The 21907-nt window shown below is 44.6% G+C and overlaps 1 protein-coding gene across 2 annotated transcripts; it reads left to right on the top strand.

Moving 5' to 3' along the window:
• Nucleotides 1–2339: 2339 nt before the first annotated feature.
• On the top strand, nucleotides 2340–20539 carry LOC310871081 (nuclear receptor subfamily 2 group F member 6-like). Of its 2 annotated transcripts, none has more exons than XM_083782554.1 (6): nucleotides 2340–3294; nucleotides 3771–4760; nucleotides 8405–8499; nucleotides 12627–12985; nucleotides 13397–13643; nucleotides 20262–20539. In XM_083782554.1, exons 2-6 carry the CDS (start codon nucleotides 4483–4485, stop codon nucleotides 20534–20536), a joined length of 1254 nt encoding a protein of 417 aa, XP_083638680.1. In that variant the 5' UTR covers nucleotides 2340–3294; nucleotides 3771–4482; the 3' UTR covers nucleotides 20537–20539. The 2 variants fall into 2 exon arrangements, with proteins under 2 accessions (XP_083638680.1, XP_083638679.1); XM_083782553.1 differs by having other exon boundaries at nucleotides 12624–12985.
• Nucleotides 20540–21907: the final 1368 nt, after the last annotated feature.

Raw genomic sequence — 21907 nt, 5'->3', positions numbered from 1 at the left:
CTAGTGAAATATAAATGTGAAACTATGAAGACAACGTCTCTGTATTCTGGAGTCTAACATGACAAAAAATCTAAACTTTGTGATTACGTCAGTTTGAACCCTGTTGAATAAATATCCCCTTTTGCATTCAAACACACGGCGGACACAATGAGCCATTATTTGAGGAGCCGAATGTTGACGTAACAAAAGAAGCGACAATAAGCAGGCACGCCAGTCTAATTAAAGGGACTTTCATACGGCTTAACCGCACACGCATGCACAAGCCCGCGCCCGCGCGCACGCATGCACGCACGCACACACACACACACACACACACACACACACACACACACACACACACACACACACACACACCTCCTTGCGATGAGCCATTAGCTACACAAAGGGCAGGACAATGCTTCTCTGTCATTCATGTACATTATCCCTCCCATGGGGTAAAAAAGCAGAGTTTGTGAGTAGAGATTGTAGAATGTCTTGAAAGGGTTTGAGTAGGGGTGGGGGGGCGAAGGTGAAGAATTAAGAATCCGTAAACATTCCCCAGATAAGACAATTATGTTAAAAAAAGGCTTTGAAGGCTTCAAACGCTCATCTCTATGACGATGAGTGACACACACACACACACACACACACGCATGCACACGCACGCAAGCACACACGCACGCACACACACACACACGCATGCACACGCACGCAAGCACGCACGCACGCACGCACACACACACACAAACACACACACGTCACACACGCAGGAACCATTGGATTCACGTCTCTCTGGCTCTCAGCCATGGAGGATGGTTTTGCCCTGTCTGTCCCTCTCGTTGTTTCTTTATCAGCGTTTTACCCCAGTGTGTTTTTTTGTGTGCGGGGTGTGAAAGTCAGTGTGACCTTTCGGGCTAACCCCGAACACAAATCATCATGTGCGACCACAAAGCACGAGGAGAGAGGGGCCTTTGTCAAACGGCAATGACCACAAAATGGCCAAACACAATGTTCTATAAAGCAGACTAATCGCACGCTATAGTATAGGAGGGCGTCCATAGGATTGAACCACTTAAGCCTCATATACTTGCCCTATTGTACGATGAATATCGGATTTATCCCCATCTATTAACCCATTCTTGGCGGGAATCCCTTTTGGTGTTTTAAAGCATTATGTTATACTTTAGCTATTGAAAAAATAGCAGATCTACAAGCTCGTAGCGCGCCACTCGGTGGCGTGCTACGAGCTTGTAGATCTGCTATTTTTTTAAAGTCGTGCAAATGTGGCACAAATCTTTGAATAATATATATTTCAGAGCGAATAAAATATTGGCTTCTGGGGGTCCCTGGAACTACATATAGGCCCAATAGAGATAATTCTGGGGGTCCTTGACATGAAAAAGTTGAGCACCACTGACATAGAAACATGGGCTTTTCAGAAAAATTTTAGGATTTAGAAGCCTTTGTTTTTTAATCGACCTCAGTCCAAAATGGATTAAGCTGAGTCACAATTTGTCATGATGACGCTTGTATCTCTTCTGAAAATCTTTCTTTTATAAAATCAAAAAAGAAAAGGGGCTCCTATGACATTCCCAAAATAGGCACACCGACCACCAGGGGTATAATGTGGTTAACAGCTTCTATTCTGGGGTAGGACGTACATTCTACGATTCTGTCTGCAATGCATACATAGCTTTGTGAGAATGAGTGTCGATGTTGTTCTGTGAAGCGGTAGGTATATGGGAATGCAGGCTTCCATGAAGCAGCAGCAGTGTTATGTGTATAATATCGTATAACGCAACTTTTCAATGCACATCATCATGTGAGCTTGTTCCGCGTTCTATACCTGGATCACCTTGTAAACTGTGCATGGAGACCAGACAAAGAGCAAGATAGGGGGGATCATCTTGCAGGTTATTTTGTTGGGAGAGCTGCTTCAGGCTAGTGTGTGAGTATCGTCAGGGTGCGTCGAGTCAGGCCTTGGGGTCACGCTCTCTGCATCTCTCTGAGGAGAGAGCCTTCCACATTCCTCCTACACACATACACGTGTGTGTATGTGTGTGCAGTGTGCACGCGTGGGTTTGTGCGCTGCCCCACACACAACCCACTCTCTGCTCTTTGACTCCAATAGCCATATAAGGCAGCCGGCACCATGGTAACCGCAGGGCTTGAATAGCAGTGTCAAATCCCTGAGTGAACACACACACACACACACACACACACACACACACACACACACACACTGGACTGCCCCCTCCCCCTCAGCACACACTCCCTGTCCCTCCCTCTGTCTTGCTGTCTCTCTCTCCCTCACACACACACATAGGTTGAGAAAAACAGACAGAAGAAGAGGGGAGAGGAAGAGAGAAGTGTTGTATGGTAGCTTCAGAGAGACCAGTCTGTCTACAGCCCTGCCCTTTTTTCCTTTTAATCTTAATTCAATTTGTGGACGTTGGAGCCACACAGAGAGAGAGAGAGAGAGAGAGAGAGGGGAAGAAGAGAGAGAAGTCCCTTCCCCCCATTTGTCTGAGGCTAAAGCTATACGGGGATAGGCTGCTCACTCAGTGCAGAGTGCTCACACACACACACACAGGAGGGACGGAAAGGAGCACATAGGGCTAGGCCGCAAGTCATTAGTTCTTGGTGGGCAAACACTGACAAAAGGTTGGGGAGGGAGAAGCCTGTGTATTATAAGCGCTCGGGGAAGCTATGGAGAGCTTCTGAACGGACCGCACTCCCGGTCCGCTAGCTGCCCTCTCCTGTTTTTTTTGTTTTGTTTTGGAGGGAAGGAAGGAAGGAAGGAAGCAATCCCGGAACCAAAAGAGCTTTATTGCTACAACCCCAGACCGCTCACAACAACAAACGAGAGAGAAGAAGAGGGAGCACTTCCTTCGGATCTATCCCGTGGACAGGAGAAGAGGAGAGGGTCGGGGCGGACGGTCCACGTAGCCTGTTAACCGCTATAAGGTTAACAGCTGGATGTGCCTCGATCGGTCGGGTGAAAACCCTTTTGGCCACAAGAAAGTGAACCGTCCGTGGTGTTGGTGGTGGTGGCCATCAAGTTGTTTTGCTGCTTGTGGAGGAAAGATCTGGAGCCGGGGCTTTATTTGTGGCGAGTCAGGATGAGGCTGCCGCTCAGAAGATCACATTCTAGGAGAGCTCTGTGTCTGTGTGCCCTGTTGTTTTTGCTCCCAGTCTCGCTGGATGGAAGGAAGCACTAGGAAGAAGAAGAGGGTATTTCTCTTTTAGCCCATAACACGCCTTCCGAATGACGGAAGCCATAGACGGACGGTGCGTCTAACATTTCCTTCCGAGGTAAGCAGCATGTACATAATTTTGTATGCTGAATGTTAACGGCAGTATAGCACAAAACAAAAACAAAAAACATAACTCTTTGTGGACAGTGGTTGCTATGAGCGAGCTAGCCACCAATTATTGTGTGAGAGGGGTACTGTGGTCGTCATGGTCTCTCTGTCTCTGGGCATGTGCTGCTAAGGGCGAGCTGTGCTGCTGAGGTCCTTGTTCAGCCATTACTGTGGCTAGTGGCCACACAGACAGAGGGAGTCAGTGTGTGTGTGTGCGAGAGAGAGAAAGGAGGGCATGTGTTGTGTACAGCAAGAGACATTTCACAGAGAGAATTTTAGAAAGGAGGGCATGTGTGTTGTGTACAGCAGCAGAGCAATTTGTTTCACATTGTCATGTGCAAGCTGTTTGGCAAGAAGAAGGCTGCCTTTTGCTCTCTTTTTTGTGTGTGATATTGTGTGTTTGACTCATTGTTTCCTCTGTGAAAGGTTCATTTGGCTGAGGCGTTGAACCTGCAACTGGACAGTCTGTGAAGACGAAGAGTCTCAGGGATTGGGCCGAAGGAGAAATCAAATTGCACAAAGAGCGACTAACAGTGGGGGTACAGAAAGAAGGAAAAAAGGCATTGTGTGATCCACACACAGGCATGCAGAAACAAAACAAAAAAGTTTATCAGGCTGAGACTGTTTCCAGGTCATAGTGGAGTGGGAGGAGACTAGACTTGGTGTTTCCTTTTTCTCTGCCCAAACATTCTCCTCCACGCCTCCTTTGAACCATGGTTTACTCCTATTGATGTCTGCTCCTCGTGTTCAACTGAGGATACTTTCCAACCTTTAAAAAAAAAAAAAAAACCCAACCTGGAAAAACAAACAATATAATATCCACGTGAGCTCACACGACAAACAAAGGGAATCTCGACACTCTTCAGGTAGAGAGGAGGAGGGCAAAACAGACAAGACTTTAAATCTTTTTCCCTTTTTGCCAGCTTGACAGCAACCAAGAAGAGTTTCTTGGCTTGCCTGTCCCCATTTTCCTCAGCACTGGTTTGGTAACCTCCTCTGTTCAGGTAGAGAGGAGGCAAACAGACAAGGCTTTTCATTTTCCTTTTTTTTTTACCACTGTTTTTGTCAGTTTTGACAGCAAACCAAGAAGAGTCTTTCTTGGGCATTCCTCAGCACTGGTTTGGTAACCCCTTAGCAAATGGCCATGGTCAGTGGGGGCTGGGGCGATCCCAACGGGGGCACCAACGGGTTCGGCGGGGACAACAACAAGGGCTACCTGAAGGCAGAGGAGGAGGACGGCTCTCCCCAGGCGGGGGGCAGCGACATGGAGGCCGGAGATGACGACAAGGCGTGCGTGGTGGACTGTGTGGTCTGCGGCGACAAGTCCAGCGGGAAGCACTATGGCGTGTTCACCTGCGAGGGCTGCAAGAGCTTCTTCAAGAGGAGCATCAGGCGCAACCTCAACTACACCTGCAGGTGAGAGATAGAGAGAGAGAGGGGGGCTTTATTGGTTGCTTGTTTAGGCCATACATGGGCAACTGGCGGCCCCCACCTTCACTTAATGTGGCCCTCAGGTTAGTCAATGTAGGAGTGGCAGCATGTCGGAATGGAGAGTGAACACCCTCAGGGGTAATATCAGAATACTGATATAATATTGGTTTCAGCTGGTACAATTCCACGGCATGCAAACATGACCCGCTTTAATTACTTCAGTCTAAATTAGTAGCTCAATGAATATAGCAAAAATAGCAGATCTACAAGCTCAAAACGCGTCGCAGTGTGACACGTTTTGAGCTTGTAGATCTGCTATCTTTGCTACGACAGCAATGTGAACCCTCTGGAGTGAGTGTGGAAATATAGTGGCCCTCTCCATCGTCAAAGTTGCCCACCACTGCTTTAGGCCAAGTAGGCCAAGTAAGTAATACACACATGTTGTTAATGATCAGTGGTGGTTCTCAAATTGAGGTCAGGGGAAACCCGCAGGCTCCCTTGAGAGGATCCCATGGGATCCCTCCCCCCAGCTGTATTACTTGATATAATTTTGGAGGGGTGCTAGCCCCTCCTATACACAGGTTTAATGTTTGTCTTTTAGTTCAATGTTTGTTTTGTAAACGCCATTGACAATGGAGGGAAAATGTACATCATCATGTGCCTCATTACGTCATATTGTCTCTTTATTGTTAATGGTGTTTAATGTTTGTGTTGGCACCGTTTGTTTTACATCACCTGTACATCGCCATATCAACACGAGTTAGACTTTGATACATTTTGCGACCCTCACTTCACACGGTGTGATTTATTTTCTTTTTAAAGAATCTAAATAAATGTAACTCTATTTTGTACTTCAGCAATTCAACGATAGAACGACAAGTCTACAAGCTCACAACAACACGTCACATCACAATGCGTTGTGAGCTTGTAGAATCTACAAGCTCACAACGGCATAGGTGGTTTCTGCAAAACAGCCCCGATATGCATTAGGCTACCTAGCCAATACCCATTATCTACATTAGATAATGGGTATTGGCTAGGTAGCCTAATGCATATCGGGGCTGTCTGGCAGAAACCACTGAACAATTATTGAACCAATGGAAAGTATTAAAATGTGCTTCTGTCAAAACTCCCATGAGCTAACTTCACCCCCCCTCAAAATCAAAAGGTTTTCTTCATTTCCTGAAAAAATTAATAATAATAATAATTTCCTCAAAAAGGAACATTTTGGAGTTGTCTGGTTCTGCCCGACAAATCGTCAATAGAGATGAAAATGTTTTGAGAACCACTGATAAAGGTCAGTGGAATTATTGGTTATTGGTTATCGATAGGTCCGATACTGATCTTGTGAAATGTTGCAAATTTTAATATTTCCAAAATTATTATATGTGAAAACCAAGGTCAAAACTGTCCCCCCGTGTGTGTGGGGAGGACGGGGTGAATGTTTAGGCCTGTCACAAAATTGTAAAATGATATTATACTATATATCTGATTGACATTTACACCACTTAACCCATTCTGAACGGGAACCCATTTTGGTGTTAGCATCATGTTATGCTTTAGCTATTGAAAAATAGCAGATCTACAAGCTCATATCGCGCCACCGAGTGGCGCGATACGAGCTTGTAGGTCTGCTATTTTTGAAAAATCGAAGAACGACTGACATTTTTAGAATCTGATCTCAGGTCAGAATGGGTTCATCAGACCAGTGTGTGTCCAGTGGAAACCTCGTATGAATCTGATCTCGGGTCAGAATGGGTTAAATGGTGTAAAAGATTAGTTTCTCCAGATAGGGTAAATTGAATGAAATGCCAATTACCGATCAGAGTGAATATTGGCCGATATGGCCGATCATCGATCACTGGCCGATTATCGGAGCATCTCTAGTTATAATGGTACTGTATATTTATGGTATATCTTTACAGGACATGCACCACTACTGTACAGGTATGGTTCTTCACGTTGCGTACACACACACAACAGTGACACATTCATGTTTACATTACGTTCCATGGTGAGGGTGTGTATTGTAATTAAATATTTAATCTCTGTTCCATTATAATGTATAATGGATACTTCGGGTCTACAAAGGAAATGGATACAAATTGCTATAATGAGTCATGCATTAAGACAAAACCTGACTCTGCCGAGCAGTTAAAAATTGCCTACAGCATATCGTGTGTCTGTGTGTGTGCGTGTCTGTTAGTGTGTCTGTGTGTGTGTGTGTGTGGGGGGGGGGGGGGGGTGACTCATCTCACATTAGAGCCGCAAACATAATATTCCTCATATTACAGTTCTGATAGCATAGGAATATCTAATCATACAATGCTGTGCTTCACATACACACAAAAAAAATAAAAACCTTCTGTCGTCTTCCATTGGGGAAGTATAGGAATATCTAATCATACGATTTACACTACTGTGCTTCACATACAAAAAAAACCCCAACCTTCTGGCGTCTGTTGTCTCTCATGGTGGAAGTATAGGGCTATCTCCATTGACATACTGTAGGTTCATACATTTCAATTTGTGTGCATGACCTACATCATGGGAAATGACATTACAGTGTTTACGGTCTGGACTCGGCCAGGGACAAACGCAACTGTACTTTCCAAATGCAAATGAAATTTACAAATGTGATTGAAATCACGAAATCGGTCTCGGTGAGTCAAGCGGCGGGCTATACGTCTCCTCCAGTCCTCCGAATACAGTTGGCTCGAGCCACATGAAAAATCCATGATCGTGATGCAATATTAATGTTTCAGTCGTTCATGTAAGGAAATAAGGCACCCCGTCGGCTCCTAGACACTTACATAATCTGTGAAATCAGCTTTACATATATTAAAGTGTATTTTGAATGGAAGGAAGCTTGCTTTGTTTCAAATCATGTTTACTGCCGGCTGCAAGCCAGGCCCTTAGTTTTCTCTTCCATTTGCATTTGGCCTGAAGTGGCACTGGTTATGCAATTATTTACCAGCATTGTCTGGATGCTTCAACAAAAAAAAAGCGGACGGGGCTGCTTGCTGAGGTGAAGGCATATAATACAGCCTGACAGTGGAGGTCAACCGGTCCAAAACATGATTGCTGTAGCTGCTACGGCGAAGAAAGCATTAGCCTTGATTAACACTGACTGATATACAAGTGAAGGCTTGCCACCCAAGTGGTTGTCTTGGGCATAAATCAAGCACGGTAGTCCCATAATATTAACCCATGTTGGTGTTCTAAGCATTACGTTATACTTTAGCTATTGGAAAATAGCAGATCTTACAAGCTCATAGCGCGGCACTCGGTGCCACGCTACAAGCTTGTAGGTCTACTATTTTCCAGGGGGGGGGGGTCCCTGGAACAACATATTTTGAGATGGGGGTCGGTGGCCAATTTCGTATAATTCTGGGGGTCCTTGTCATGGAATTGTTTGAGAACCACTGACACAGAAACATACGGTTTTTCAGAAACCGATTAGGCTTTCAGAAGACATTTTGTAGAATCGTCCTCAGGGTCTAAAATGGGTTAACGCTGACTAGTGAAGGCCAGCACCGACCCACCACGGTGGTTGTCTGTCCTGGGCATAAATCAGCCACAGCAATCCCGTAATATTAATAACATCTCTAATGTTTACGTTTTATCAGGTCCAACAGAGAGTGCCAGATCGACCAGCACCACAGGAACCAGTGCCAGTACTGTCGACTGAAGAAGTGTTTCCGGGTCGGCATGCGCAAAGAAGGTACCTTCCTATCCTGACCCATAAGTCTTATTATTATCCGTCTTTATTGCCTCTGGAACACACCGCTTATATTGGATAAAGCAAACCGTTTTGCTCAATAGTGTTGAAATAAGAAAGCAACATTTAACCCATTTTGCGGCGCGGGAACCCCTTTTGGTGTAATTTAGCTATTGGAAAAATAGCAGTTCTACAAGCTCATAGCGCACCACCGAGTAGCACGCTACGAGCTAGTAGGTCTGCTATTTTTGAAAAATCGTGAAAATGTGGCACACATCTTTGAATATATATATTCTTTCAGAGCGAACGTTTTTATCTCAAATATTTGCTTCTGGAGGGGGTCCCTGGAACAACATATTTTCAGATGGGGGTCTGTGGCCAATTTCATATATTTATTTGGTGGGTCCTTGACATGAAATAGTTTGAGAGCCACTGACATAAAAACATGGGTTTTTCATGAAAACTATCAGCATTTGTAGAATCAGCCTCAGTCCAAAATGGGTTAAAGGTAGTCATTTTAAGAACCCTGAAGACCTTTTATCAAGTACTCAACGCCTGTGCTTTGTGAAGGAATAAATATGAATGCATTGGAAATTGGAATGCGATTTTAACGTTGCATGAGCTCTGGTAACATAGAGAGTCTATACTAGCATACATGGGCTGTGCTGTGCCCTATCACGACTAATATAAGCCAGCTGTGCATATCGGTTCAATGCAATGTACTTAATGGCTTAATATAGTGCTTAGACACCTGTGTCCCAGTCATTCATTCAGGCAGACCTCTATCGGCTCTAAGCCTCCGCTTATATCTACAGAATCCCTAGGCTGTGCCTTGTTGGCTTGATGATCAGATGATCTGCAATCCAGCAGGGATTTCGTCATGAGTGGAAATGAAGTCAAAACCATGTTAAAATGGTGCATTTTTATCCATGGCGCTTTACATAGATTGTGCATTACATTCACCCACCAGTCATTAGTCCTACAACTACAACCTATCTCAAACCCTCACCCTAAACCTAAGCTCCCACGGTGCAGCACACCTGAACCTAACCTTAACCCATGTCTAACCAATGACTAGTCTAAACTTCATTCTACCACAGGTCGTTTCGAGGAAGCAATCTGATTGGTTGAATCAGCCTTCTAGCCGTGGGTTAAACCAGCACCGTTCAACAACTAATCAAAACAAATAATTCAGCTGTTCTCCCAGAGCACTAGCAAACTCGGTGGCTAGGCTAGCTAGTTTCTTGGGACATTTGTGGTCGTAGTGACTACATCTGTCATTAAAAAAATATATTCTTTCAGCGATTTTCTTAGTTTTAAGGGTAACTGTGGTAGAATTGCAATATTACACGAGAGGGTGTGGGTTAACGTGATTATTGCCACGACAGGGATGCGGTCAGGATCGAGACGAAGTCGAGTTCCGCAAGCATCACTGAAGTGACATCACAGAAGTTTAAGTATGCACCTAGAGTGTTTTGGCTACATTTAGCTGCCACATCCACATCCGGGATAACATCCGGTCCGTCAGGAAAAGTGCTGCCTATAAATCGCTGGGCGCTCTGATTTAATGGATAAATAACCCCCGGGGCAATTGGGAGTGTTAACATTGTTCTTCAGTGTTTGATGGTGATTCAAATGTAACTGAATTAAATAAATGATAAATAGATAGCGGCTATGTACTGTACACAGACTGGTGATGCTGCAGGTACGTTTATTGAACGGTGCCTCCATGTTGCTCTGGAGGTGCGTGCGTCGCGTTGTTTAAGCTAGCAGGTTGCTCTTCACAGATTTAAAAGTGGCACCATGTGACTTTCTTTTTATGAATATATAATGTTGTCCAATCTGTATGGTAGAGTAGGTACAATTAAGCAATATTACACGAGAGGGTGTGGTTTAACGTGATTATTGCCACGACAGTGATGCGGTCGGGAACGAGACGTAGTCGAGTTCCGCAAGCATATGTAGAATAGGCAAACTAATATTGTTTATGCCGTTTTGATTTGGGTGTGTTCTAAATAAAGTGTTTGTGTTGAATGTGTAATGCATTTGTAATTTGCATGTGTAAACGTGAAACATTATTGTACTGTAAAAAGGTCTCTTTTCCCTTCACCTTTATCCTTTTTAGTATAATATTGTATTATTTTACTATGATTACATTAACCCATTCTGGGCGGGAACCCATTTTGGTGTTAGCACTATGTTATGCTTTAGCTATTTAAAAATAGCAGATCTACAAGCTCATAGCGCGCCACCGAGTGGCGCGCTACGAGCTTGTAGGTCTGCTATTTTTGAAAAATCGAAGAGCGACTGACATAGAAGACATTTTTTGAATTTGATCTCGGGTCAGAATGGAAAACTGTCAGGATGTAGAAGACATTTTTAGAATCTGATCTCAGGTCAGAATGGAAAACTGTCAGGATGTAGAAGACATTTTTAGAATCTGATCTCAGGTCGGAATGGAAAACTGTCAGGATGTAGAAGACATTTTTAGAATCTGATCTCAGGTCAGAATGGGTTCATTTCCCACCACGGAGTAACGTCTCATCTCGGAGGACAGTCAAGACGGGCGTTACCAGGCCTATGCTCGGACGCGCACTAGAGTCCAAGATTACATTTATCCCCTGAGCAAGAAGGCAAGGCATTAGCTCAATGGTAAAAGTGGCTGCACTCGCACAGGAAACTGGGTTCAAGTCCGGGGGTCGAAGAAGAAAGTTAGTGTAGATTTAGCTTTAACCCATTTAGGCCTAACGTCGAAATTTAAAGTATTTTTAAAATGTATTTTTTTCTGAAAAACCTCATGTTTCTATATCAGTGGTTCTCATTATTTCATGTCAAGGACCCCAACAATTATATGTAATATGCCACCGACCCCCATCTGAAAATATGTCGTTCCAGGGACCCCCCCAGAAGCAAAGATTTGAGTTAAAAAAACGTTCACTCTGAAAGTATATATTCAATGACTTCAGGCACATTTTCACGATTTTTCTAAAATAGCAGATCTACAAGCTCATAGTGTGGCAACAAGTGCCGCGCTATGAGCTTGTAGATCTGCTTTTTTTCAATAGCTAAAGTATAACATAATGCTTTAAAACAATATTCCCTTATAAATTTGACGTGTACTGACTTTTGTCGTTGATTACAATCCTATCGTTTTAATTAATATTGATTTATATTCTATTCATAACGGTATTGGAATTGATCATTCATGCCCACAGATGTTTAAATCTTGCCCTGCTGTGTTGTTGATATGAATGACTAATTATGCAGTGTTCAGTTTGGGGATGATAAACAAAGGAATGTGAATTATCTCTGAGATTCCAGTTTTTTTAAATCGACCTCAGTCCAAAATGGGTTAAAATAACAGTTAAGGGACAAGAACTTAATCACAAGAGAAGCTTGTATAACCACCCTGACATTTCCCCTGCGGTGCAGAATTAATCTTCCAAAAATTGAAATCCCCTCCACCCCCCCCCCCCCCCCCAAAAATAGAAAAAGAGAAGATATCCTCCGCCTGTGGTAAATGTGTTTATTTCTGGAGATAACCTTCAAGTAGTAATAATGTATGTGGCTACAGTCTTAGCTAACGTCTTCCGCAACTCCACCGCTTTTGTCTGGGGGAATCAATTCTGTGCTCCCCCTTTTAATCTGGGAATTAAGAGCTTTCCTAATCTGGTCAAGGCCAGTCTGTTGTTGATAATCTAGTCAAACCGCCTCCTCCACTAGAGCGAGCGTTACATGTTTTCAAATTTGCCGCTCCTCCCCCCCTCCTCCCCCCACCGACTTTGCACCAACAACCTGTTCTCCTAATTTTTTCATTCCACCCCAACCCCCCCTCCCCCCCTCCTGCTTTTGTCTCTTGTTGCCGCCTTTTCTTTTTTTTCTTCTTTTTTACTTTTCTCCTTCTTTCTTTTCTTTTTTTCCCTTTTTCTTTCTTTTTTTAAATCTTTTTTTTTTTTTTTTTTTTTCCTTCTTTCTCTTCTCCTTTATCTCTCTTTGTCTTTTTTTTTTTTTTTTCCTTTTTTCTTTTTTTAAAATCTTTTCTTTCTTTCTCTTTTTTTTGCCCCCCCCCCCCCCCCCTGCCTTTCTCTCTTTCTCTCCCTCTCTGCCCCCACCACCCTTTACTCCAGCAGTCCAACGTGGCCGCATCCCGCCACAGCCCAGCCTCAGCCCGTCCATCACCCCGCTAGGGGGCGCCAGTGGCCTCGGCGGCGAGTTCTACAACAACAACAACAACAACGGTGGCGGTGGAGGAGGAGGAGGAGGAGGCGGCGGCGGCCAGCCCGTGTCGGAGCTCATCTCCCAGCTGCTCCGCGCCGAGCCCTACCCCAGCAGCCGCTACGGCCACCAGTACAACCAGCAGGCGGGCGGCGGGCCCGACAACGCCATGGGCATCGACAACATCTGCGAGCTGGCGGCCCGGCTGCTCTTCAGCACCATCGAGTGGGCGAGGAACATCCCGTACTTCCCCGAGCTGCCCGTGTCGGACCAGGTTAGGAAAAAAACCACCGTTTGAATCGGGTTCACGGCGGCGCAAACGTGCTTCGCACTCGACGAATATGCCTGAAACTACATTTATTTAAGATCATTCTGTTGTGAAGAGGACATGTAAATGTCTTGACATTAACACCCAGAATTTTGATTAGGAGAATAGGGGTGCACGATTATGAAATTATGACCGATATCCAATCTCCATTTGCAGTATCTGCCGATACCGATTTCCGACCGATTACGATATTATACAGAGGACCACAATGGAAACAAGCCTAGCAAGCATAGAAACATAGGGTTTTTTCAGAAAACCGTCAGGATTTAGAAGGCATTTGTATAGAATATTTTCTCAGGTCTATACACGGGTCAATAAAGAACCTTGATTTTTAACCCCCCGCCCCCCCCCCGCCAGGTGGCGTTGTTGCGGCTGAGCTGGAGCGAGCTGTTCATCCTCAACGCGGCGCAGTCGGCGCTGCCCCTCCACATGGCGCCGCTGCTGGCCGCCGCCGGCTTCCACTCGTCGCCCATGTCGGCGGAACGCGTGGTGTCCTTCATGGACCAGGTGCGCGTCTTCCAGGACCAGGTGGACAAGCTGAGCCGGCTGCAGGTGGATTCGGCCGAGTACAGCTGCCTCAAGGCCATCGCTCTCTTCTCGCCAGGTAACCAAAAGTTGTTTTCGTCGACTGAAACTATGACGAAAAAATGTTCGTCGACTACCTTTTTCCACGGATGAAAAATTAATGGAAACTAAATGACAACTATGCTATGATTACTAAAACTAAAGGCTCATACATAGTCTGGATTTACGGTGGTGGGGTGACCACCGAACTACAACATGACGTCACAAGCCGCGGTGAAGAGCAAACCACCGTCACCGCTCCAGCCCTTCTCTCTGTTTTTACTCACCACCGCTCAACGTTATTTCAGCTCCGGTGGTCAGCTCACCACCGGAGCGGTGGTCACCTCACCACCGAAAATCCAGGCCTTTAGACTATATTATATACTCAAATTTGGTCAACAAATAAAAACTACCGTAGGCTAAAATGTTAGGAAGGGACTAGTGGACAAGAGATCCAGTATAAGTCATTTTACACTTGGTTGCATGCTGAAAATAGCCAGTCTACAAGCTCACAACGTGCCACGCCCGCCAAAATACATTTCAGTCGACTAAATCTACCGTAGATTTCAGTCGAGTAAAATCTCATGATATTTAGTCGACTAAAACATTACAGGTGACTAAAATGTGACTAAAACTAAATGAAAGCTATTCAAGAGACCATGACTAAAACTAAAATCTAAATGTGCTGCCAAAAACAACACTGGCCTGAACATATGACAGTTTTTTTTGCAATGTAAATATCCTTAAAAAAATGGGGTCCTATTAAAATCGGGGACTAGACTATTTGACATTCAATGTTCTTTTTACGCAAATGATTATTGAAAGAAATGGGGGTTGTCTTATAGATATATTTTAGCAATAAGCCACGAGAGGTCTCAGGTTACCGGGTATTTTACACTGGCTGGGGGCGTAGGCAGACCCGACGCGCAGCAGAGGGTCTTCTACCTCCCAGCCAGTGTAAAATACCCGGTAAGCTGGGGCCTCGAGTTGCTTATTGCTTTTCTAAAACGGTTACAAACATAGCAATATTAACCTAATAAAACTATTAAATTCACAAAAGTAGCTACGATTTGCGCCACCAGAGCGAGCGAGCCAGAGGCACAACACTTCCTTGTTTTGCTCGGCAAGTAGCCTAAGTGACGGAAGAATAACGCTTGATGTATTTACGGGGCTGCCTGGAGCCACACATTCAGTCATATGAGCCGGGCGGTGCTTAGACGCCCGCACGGCATGTGTTTGTAAAGCAATCAAGCGCTCCCCTTCCCCAGTTCAGCTACAAGGCTGCAGTTTGATACAAAGTGATTGAAGGAGTGGGTTATCTGTGAAATTTACACCGGTCACGTGACGGTAACCAGCCAATCAGAATGAAGTATTGGGACTACCCGTTTTAGAAAGATTGTTTTTAATGTCCTACATCATAAGATGCCCGCACGGGTTTACAAGACACTCTCAAAATGTTACATAACGCAGTGATGCATCATAAAACAAAAACATATAGACAGTTGCTTATGGATACTACGTAACTGCCATGCCTTCTCTATGAATTTTCCTAAAACAAAAACTTCATTGCTGCAACCACCAATTGAACATAAAACATTCAGACTGGATTCTTATCCAGATTTTTTTTCAAATAAAGAGTTTCTTAAATCATGGCACATAGTGGACAGTAATCAAACAAACAAGGAGGTTGGAGCGCATACCAGTAGTAAAGAGGTGCTGACCGCGGGAGATAAAATTGACTGGAAAGAGGAGAGGTCGCACAGCTCGTAGTCACGATGCAAGTTTTTATTTCCAACGTTTCGGCAAACAGAGTTGCCTTCTTCAGGGAATCAATACGAGCTGTGCGACCTCTCCTCTTTCCAGACATAGTGGACAGTAGAAAACAAAATGAAACTCGTCCTCTACAACTCACCAGGTCACAAAGAAAACACACAGTCGCTGCTCCTCAGGAATGCCAGTGTATCTGATGATTTGTCTTGTATTCGGAACAACACGGTACTACCCGCGTGTTTTCTGAAAAACCTGTTTCTATGTCAGTGGTTCTCAAACATTTTCATGTCAAGGACCCCCAAAACTATATGTATTTGGCCGCCGACCCCCATCTGAAAATATGTTGTTCCAGCGACGCTCCCAGAAGCAAAGATTTGAGTTAGAAACATTGGCTATGAAAGAAATGTTAAACTGAACTCGGACAGGCGTGCAAATGCAACCAAATGGACCCGTATTGGGACATTAATTTTGTGCACTCTTTGAGGGCCTTGAAGAATCTTCTCAGTCAAGGTGACCAAGTTAGATGGTGCATTCTGTAGCTATAGCACCATCTTGTGGCATAGTTAGGAAACGACATTCAGGTTTTTCTTCCTCTGCAGTAACTCGATGCTGTAATTTAAAACTGCAGCACACAGTGTGAAATACATTATAGATGATCTATTTTAAACAAAATAGTGAATCAATGGGACAGACAGTGAGTCCAGCACTGGTGAAGTGGGTGTCGAGTTACTGCTGGTGGTTAAAATCCCTTTCTTTAATCACATTGAGAAGAGCGGCCTCTCATGCTTGCAGAGACTGTTTTACAAGTCACAGGATGTGCACAACCATTATGAGTGAACAAAAATATCCAAACAATATGTGGCCAGATTAGACTGAGAGACCTTTTTTTTTAACATACTAGAGCATGTCTGAAATAAATGTAAATATGAAATAAACGCTTAAACATGTAGCTAGGTGTAACGTCAGAGGCCACAGAAGTGAACCTTTCAAGCCTTTTTTCCCCTCTACTCACTGTTTTCTGCAAGACATTACTCTATAAGCCATATCTCCAAAACTGGTGGGTCAAACTGAACAACCGATATGTCAATTTGAAGCCATGATTCCCTCCTTTCATATGATATGAAAAAACGAAAATTCGGTCACATATGTTACAACCACATAGTCAACTTGAAACATTTATGAGCACCATTTTGTTCAAGGACACACGGACAAGCATCACCAATGATGGCCATAAATGATTGCTGTCTGGCCGCTGCAAAGAAATGCTGTTATTGACTTCTTCCAATTAATTTATGAGATGCTGAAGAAAGTTTCTTAGCATTGACTAAAATGTGTAATCATTTACACACACGCGCACACACACACACACACACATGTCACACACACGTCACACACGCGTACATAGTACATACATATCCTTCTGGCCTGGTGTGAGGTAGCAGAAGCCCAAAAGAATGTCCACCGTTTGCAGCCTGGTGGCTAATTTGAGCACAAACGCCACCAGTTGGTTCGCGATGCTTGACTCTAACCAAGGCAGCGAGCACCCAGGCCTCCCCCCCCCCCCCCCCCCCCACCATAATTCAGTGTTCTCTGGCTCGTTCATAATGTTGTGAAATCATCCGTTTAGTCCTGTCCTCAAACTAAAACATTTAACCGGGTCAAAATGAGCCCTCGATGGGGATCCCCAGCAAAGAAATGTTAAACAGAACAGATCTCTTATGGTGGTCCCTCCCTGGCACCAAATATTTTTAGGTGGGGCTTTCAGTGGCCAAATGCATTTCAATTTGGGCGTCCTTGGCATGAAAGTATTTGCGAGCCACTGCTGTACACCAGTGGTTCCCAAATTCCTTCATGCCAAGGACCCCCAAATTGACACTAATTAGCCCGCAGACCCCCATTTGAAAGGATATGCCAGAGACCCCCATAAGAGAAGGTTTTTACGGCTCTAGCAATGAAATCTCAACCCGTTTCATTTCAAGGACCCCCAGTTTGACATGCATATTAGGCCTTGTCCACACGTATCCGGGTAAACGGATAAACGTAGGTTTTTATATGCGTTTCGGGGGGGTCGCCCACACGCAAACACGTTTTTGGTCCATATAAACGCATCTTTTGGAAAACTCCTGCCACAGTGTATTTCTTTAAAACTCCGCCTGTGTGTTCCCTGTGTGGACAATGTAAACGGAGTTTTGCATGGGTCTTGCCATTGGTCATATGGACAGAGAGATTTAAAAAAACGTGTCGTATGGACAGAGAGATTTAAAAAAACGAAAATGAAAACGAAAACGCTACGTTTATGTAGGTGTGGATGAAGCCTTAGTCTACAGACCTCCATTTAATGGCATTTCTATCTCTGGGACCTCAATTTACATTTACATTATAAAATCAATGTTAATTTAACTCTGAGAGTGTACAAAATGGAACCACACGGACCCGTTGGCGTCCGTTTGGTTCCATTTGTACCCTCTCAGAGTTACAGACCCATTTGGTTTCAAACTATCATTTAGCTGGGGACCCCCTGGAACTCCCCTCAAGGACCCCCCCGGGGGTCCCCGGACCCCACTTTGGGAACCACTTCTGTACATCACTGGAGGAAGGAAGAACATGTATATTTGTATTATTTACTGCAATGCAAGAAAAGACAATTATGAAAGACAACAAACCCCCATATGACACTACATGAAGATGACTACCGTACTTGGTAGTCATGGCATGTTCAGCTCATTGATTTGACAACTCTACTGTACTTGACATTACTGCCAACCTTTTTTTCTTTTCTTTTTTTTTTAACACAGATTTAGACACGATTTCACCATTATTATAAATTACAACATTCAGGTGATAAACTTTCAGGTGATAAAAATCAAGCTGATGTGTTCTGAGGTCATCGTAGATGTTTGAATTTAGTTTCTAAAACTAATTTCTCCAGGAACAAAACATCGCTAAACTTCAGGTCCATCCACGTTTTCAACTACGTTTTAGACGTTAGACTTTTTTTTTTTTACAATTATTATTAACCCATTTTTGGCGGGAACCCCTTTCGGTGTTTTAAACATTGTTATAATGTAGCTATTGAAAAATAGCAGATCTACAAGCTCACTATGAACTTGTAGGGCTGCTATTTTTGAAAAATCGTTAAAATGTGCCTCAAATCTTTCAGAAAACTGTCATGATTTAGAAGACATTTTTTTTTAATGTCGACGTCCGGCCTGAATGGGTTAAACAATGATGTTGCTATACAGCAACAGATAATGCTATATAAAGGGGTTCCCTAATTGAAAGGTATCACAACGGATAGGAGTTCCCTTCTGAACGTGTTCAAACTCAATGATAACTTTGACCAAAAAGAAAAACGGACACAGTAAGTTGACTGTGTTTTTAACTTGTTTTGTGTTTCAAGTCTTTGTAATTAGATTTTCCCTACCTTATTAAATGAATGAAATCCAATGGCATCCTTGGGGAAAAATAAATAAATTCTGTATGCTTTGGAAAGACCACCTGGTATGTTCTTTTAAGAGTGTCCGTTTAACCCGTTCTGGACCCCTTTTGGTGTTTTTTAAGCATTATGTTTTGCTTTAGCTGTTGAAAAATACAGATCTACAAGCTCATAGCGCGGCACCGAGTGCTGTGCTACGAGCTTGTAGGTCTGCTATTTTAGAAAAATCGTGAAATGTGTCGCAAATCTTTGAATATATATATTCTTTCAGAGCGAACGTTTTTAACTAAAAACTTTGCTTCTGGGGTGGGTCCCTGGAACTACATATTTTCAGATGGGGGGGTCGGCGGCCAATTACATATATTTGTGGGGCTCCTTGAAAATGTTTGAGAACGACTGACAGAAACTTGGGTTTTTCAGAAAACTGTCAGCATTTAGAAGACATTTATAGCATCTAAATTAAGAGAATGTATGAAAATAAGTCTTGGCTACTTGGTCTTTTATAAGGGCATTGCATTAGTATTCTTGGCCGTCAGGGTCACTGAATTACATGATCCACTGGCACCTCGGACTTCTTCCATGCTGATCACGACTCTTTACGTAACCTGCCCACACAATATTAACCCATTCAGACCTGAGGACGCATCTGTGTCACCTTATGTAAGGGATAATATCTGGCGCGCCGCGCTACGAGCTTGTAGATCTGCTATGTGGCGCAAATCTTTGAATATGTATTCTTTCAGAGCGAACGTTTTAACTCAAATCTTTGCTTCTGGGGGGGGTGGGGGGGGGGGGGGTGTTTTCAGCATTATGTTATACTTTAGCTATTGAAAAATAGCAGATCTACGAGCTCGTACATCTACGAGCTTGTAGATCTGCTATTTTTGAAAAATCGTGACAGTGTTGCAAATCTTTGAATATATATTCTTTTAGAGCGAACATTTTTAACTCAAATCTTTGCTTCTGGGGGGGTCCCTGGAACAACATATTTTCAGATGGGGGGGGGGGGGGTCGGCGGCCAATTACATATATTTTTGGGGCTCCTAGACATGAGAATGTTTGAGAAGGACTGACACAGAAACCCAGGGTTTTTAAGAAAACCGTCACGACGTTAGAAGATCATTTTGTAGAATGGTCCTCGCCCGGTCTAAACGGCTTTAACCCATTCTGGGCAGGAACCCATTTTGGTGTTGGCATCATGTCGTGCTTTAGCTATTGAAAAATAGCAGATCTACAAGCTCATAGCGCGCCACCGAGTGGCGTGCTACGATACTATTTTTGAAAAATCGAAGAACGACTGACACTTTTTTTAGAATCTGATCTCGGGTCAGAATGGGTTAATCAGACCAGTGTGTGTCCAGTGGAAACCTCGTATGAATCTGATCTCGGGTCAGAGCGGCTTAAGTAACAATTCCGTCTCCTCCTCCTCCCACCACCCCCCCCCCACCACAGACGCGTGTGGACTGACCGACCCCGTGCACGTGGAGTCCCTGCAGGAGAAGGCCCAGGTGGCGCTGACGGAGTACGAGCGCATGCAGTACCCCGGGCAGCCGCAGCGCTTCGGCCGCCTGCTGCTGCGCCTGCCCGCGCTGCGCGCCGTGCCCGCCAGCCTCATCTCGCAGCTCTTCTTCATGCGCCTGGTGGGCAAGACGCCCATCGAGACTCTCATCCGCGACATGCAGCTCTCCGGAAGCTCCATCAGCTGGCCCTACGTCCCGGGACAGTAGCCAGCCGCCGGCGCCCGCCCCCCCATGGACGAACGAACGAACACACACACGACCTGTCACCCACACACACACGCATACGTCGCACACACCCCCCCTGGTGAAAGAGGTCTCCTTCCTTGGCCTGGTGGTGGTGGTGACGACACAGACCCACAGGGAACCCTCCTTTTTTGAGTCATCAGTAAAACTCCATCTGTGCGTGGGTTTACTGCAGACCCCCGGGGGCCAGCTGGCCATTATGTGTACTGTACACTCTTATTCCCACCCTCCATGAATCGAGCCCTCTTTTGTTTCCATATAAGGCCCCACACACACAGAGGAGTTGTGGGGCTCTGTGCCAGGCTGTGGGCCTTGTCCTGGTGCCCAGCCAGCCCCCCCAGTGGGGGTCTCAACAAGGTCCAAAAGGCCAGCTCCTGTCCTGCTGTGCGACCGATATGGCCCATCTTAGAGCCATGCCATGCCATCACCCGCACATGCCACGGCATGAGGACAAAGGATGGATCCTCCCACCGTCGCATGCAGAGGGCACAGCACTGCCTCCTTCGCTACAAATACATACTTGTATTCTGGCCAGTAACGCCCGCCGTGCCATGGAAGCTTACCAAGACAATTTTGCTCCAGCCTGGACTCACTTTTCCATTCGGTTGTGATATGGTGACTTTGATAAAAAAAAATCGGTACATTCAATCACCGGTGGAAAAAGGTTGGAAAGAGAGCGGTGTGGTAAACACTGCAATTTGAGAAAGAAAACAGTCCCCAGTAAGAATTGGGACCATTTTTGCCTCAAGAACCTTTGTCCTGAGAGACTATACACATCTGTGCACATCTGTGTCAAAGTTCAGACCGATAAGGGTATTGACCATATTCATATTGACCCAGCTTACTGGGGAGTGTGTGTGTGTGTGTGTGTGTGTGTGTGTGTGTGTGTGTGTGTGTGGGGGGGGGGGGGGGTGGTCTTCCCAACCCCCCCAGAGTTTAAAGTAAGCGCAAAATGGACACAATGTGACTATGGTACATGGCACTAGGTGAGCCAAAATTAAAACTGGACCAAGGAGAAACCACCAAAGTCTATCACATTATCACTTTTTAAAAGATTTAATCAAATACAAATACACATGAAATTGTGGAATCCAGCTTAAACGAAGCAGTTTAAAAAAGCTGGTGAATGGACTTCTGACCTCCCGGTTATCTGGCTGACGGAAAAAAAAGAAACTTCTTTGATTTTTCACTGTAGTTGAAGAGAAGATGGCCACAGACGAATGGCGACAGACTTTAATACCTCACAAAGACATCAGAATGCTTTAGTCTGATCATTTCCTTATACAGCAAGCCTCTGAAATTGTCCTTTTCACCACAAGCCGCCTTCTTTTTTGA

The sequence above is a fragment of the Protomyctophum parallelum genome, assembly GCF_964188405.1.
Source record: "Protomyctophum parallelum genome assembly, chromosome: 14".
Taxonomy (NCBI): Eukaryota; Metazoa; Chordata; class Actinopteri; order Myctophiformes; family Myctophidae; genus Protomyctophum; species Protomyctophum parallelum.
Note: the sequence above shows the minus strand (reverse complement) of the source record. Positions and strands in the feature narration are given on the sequence as shown.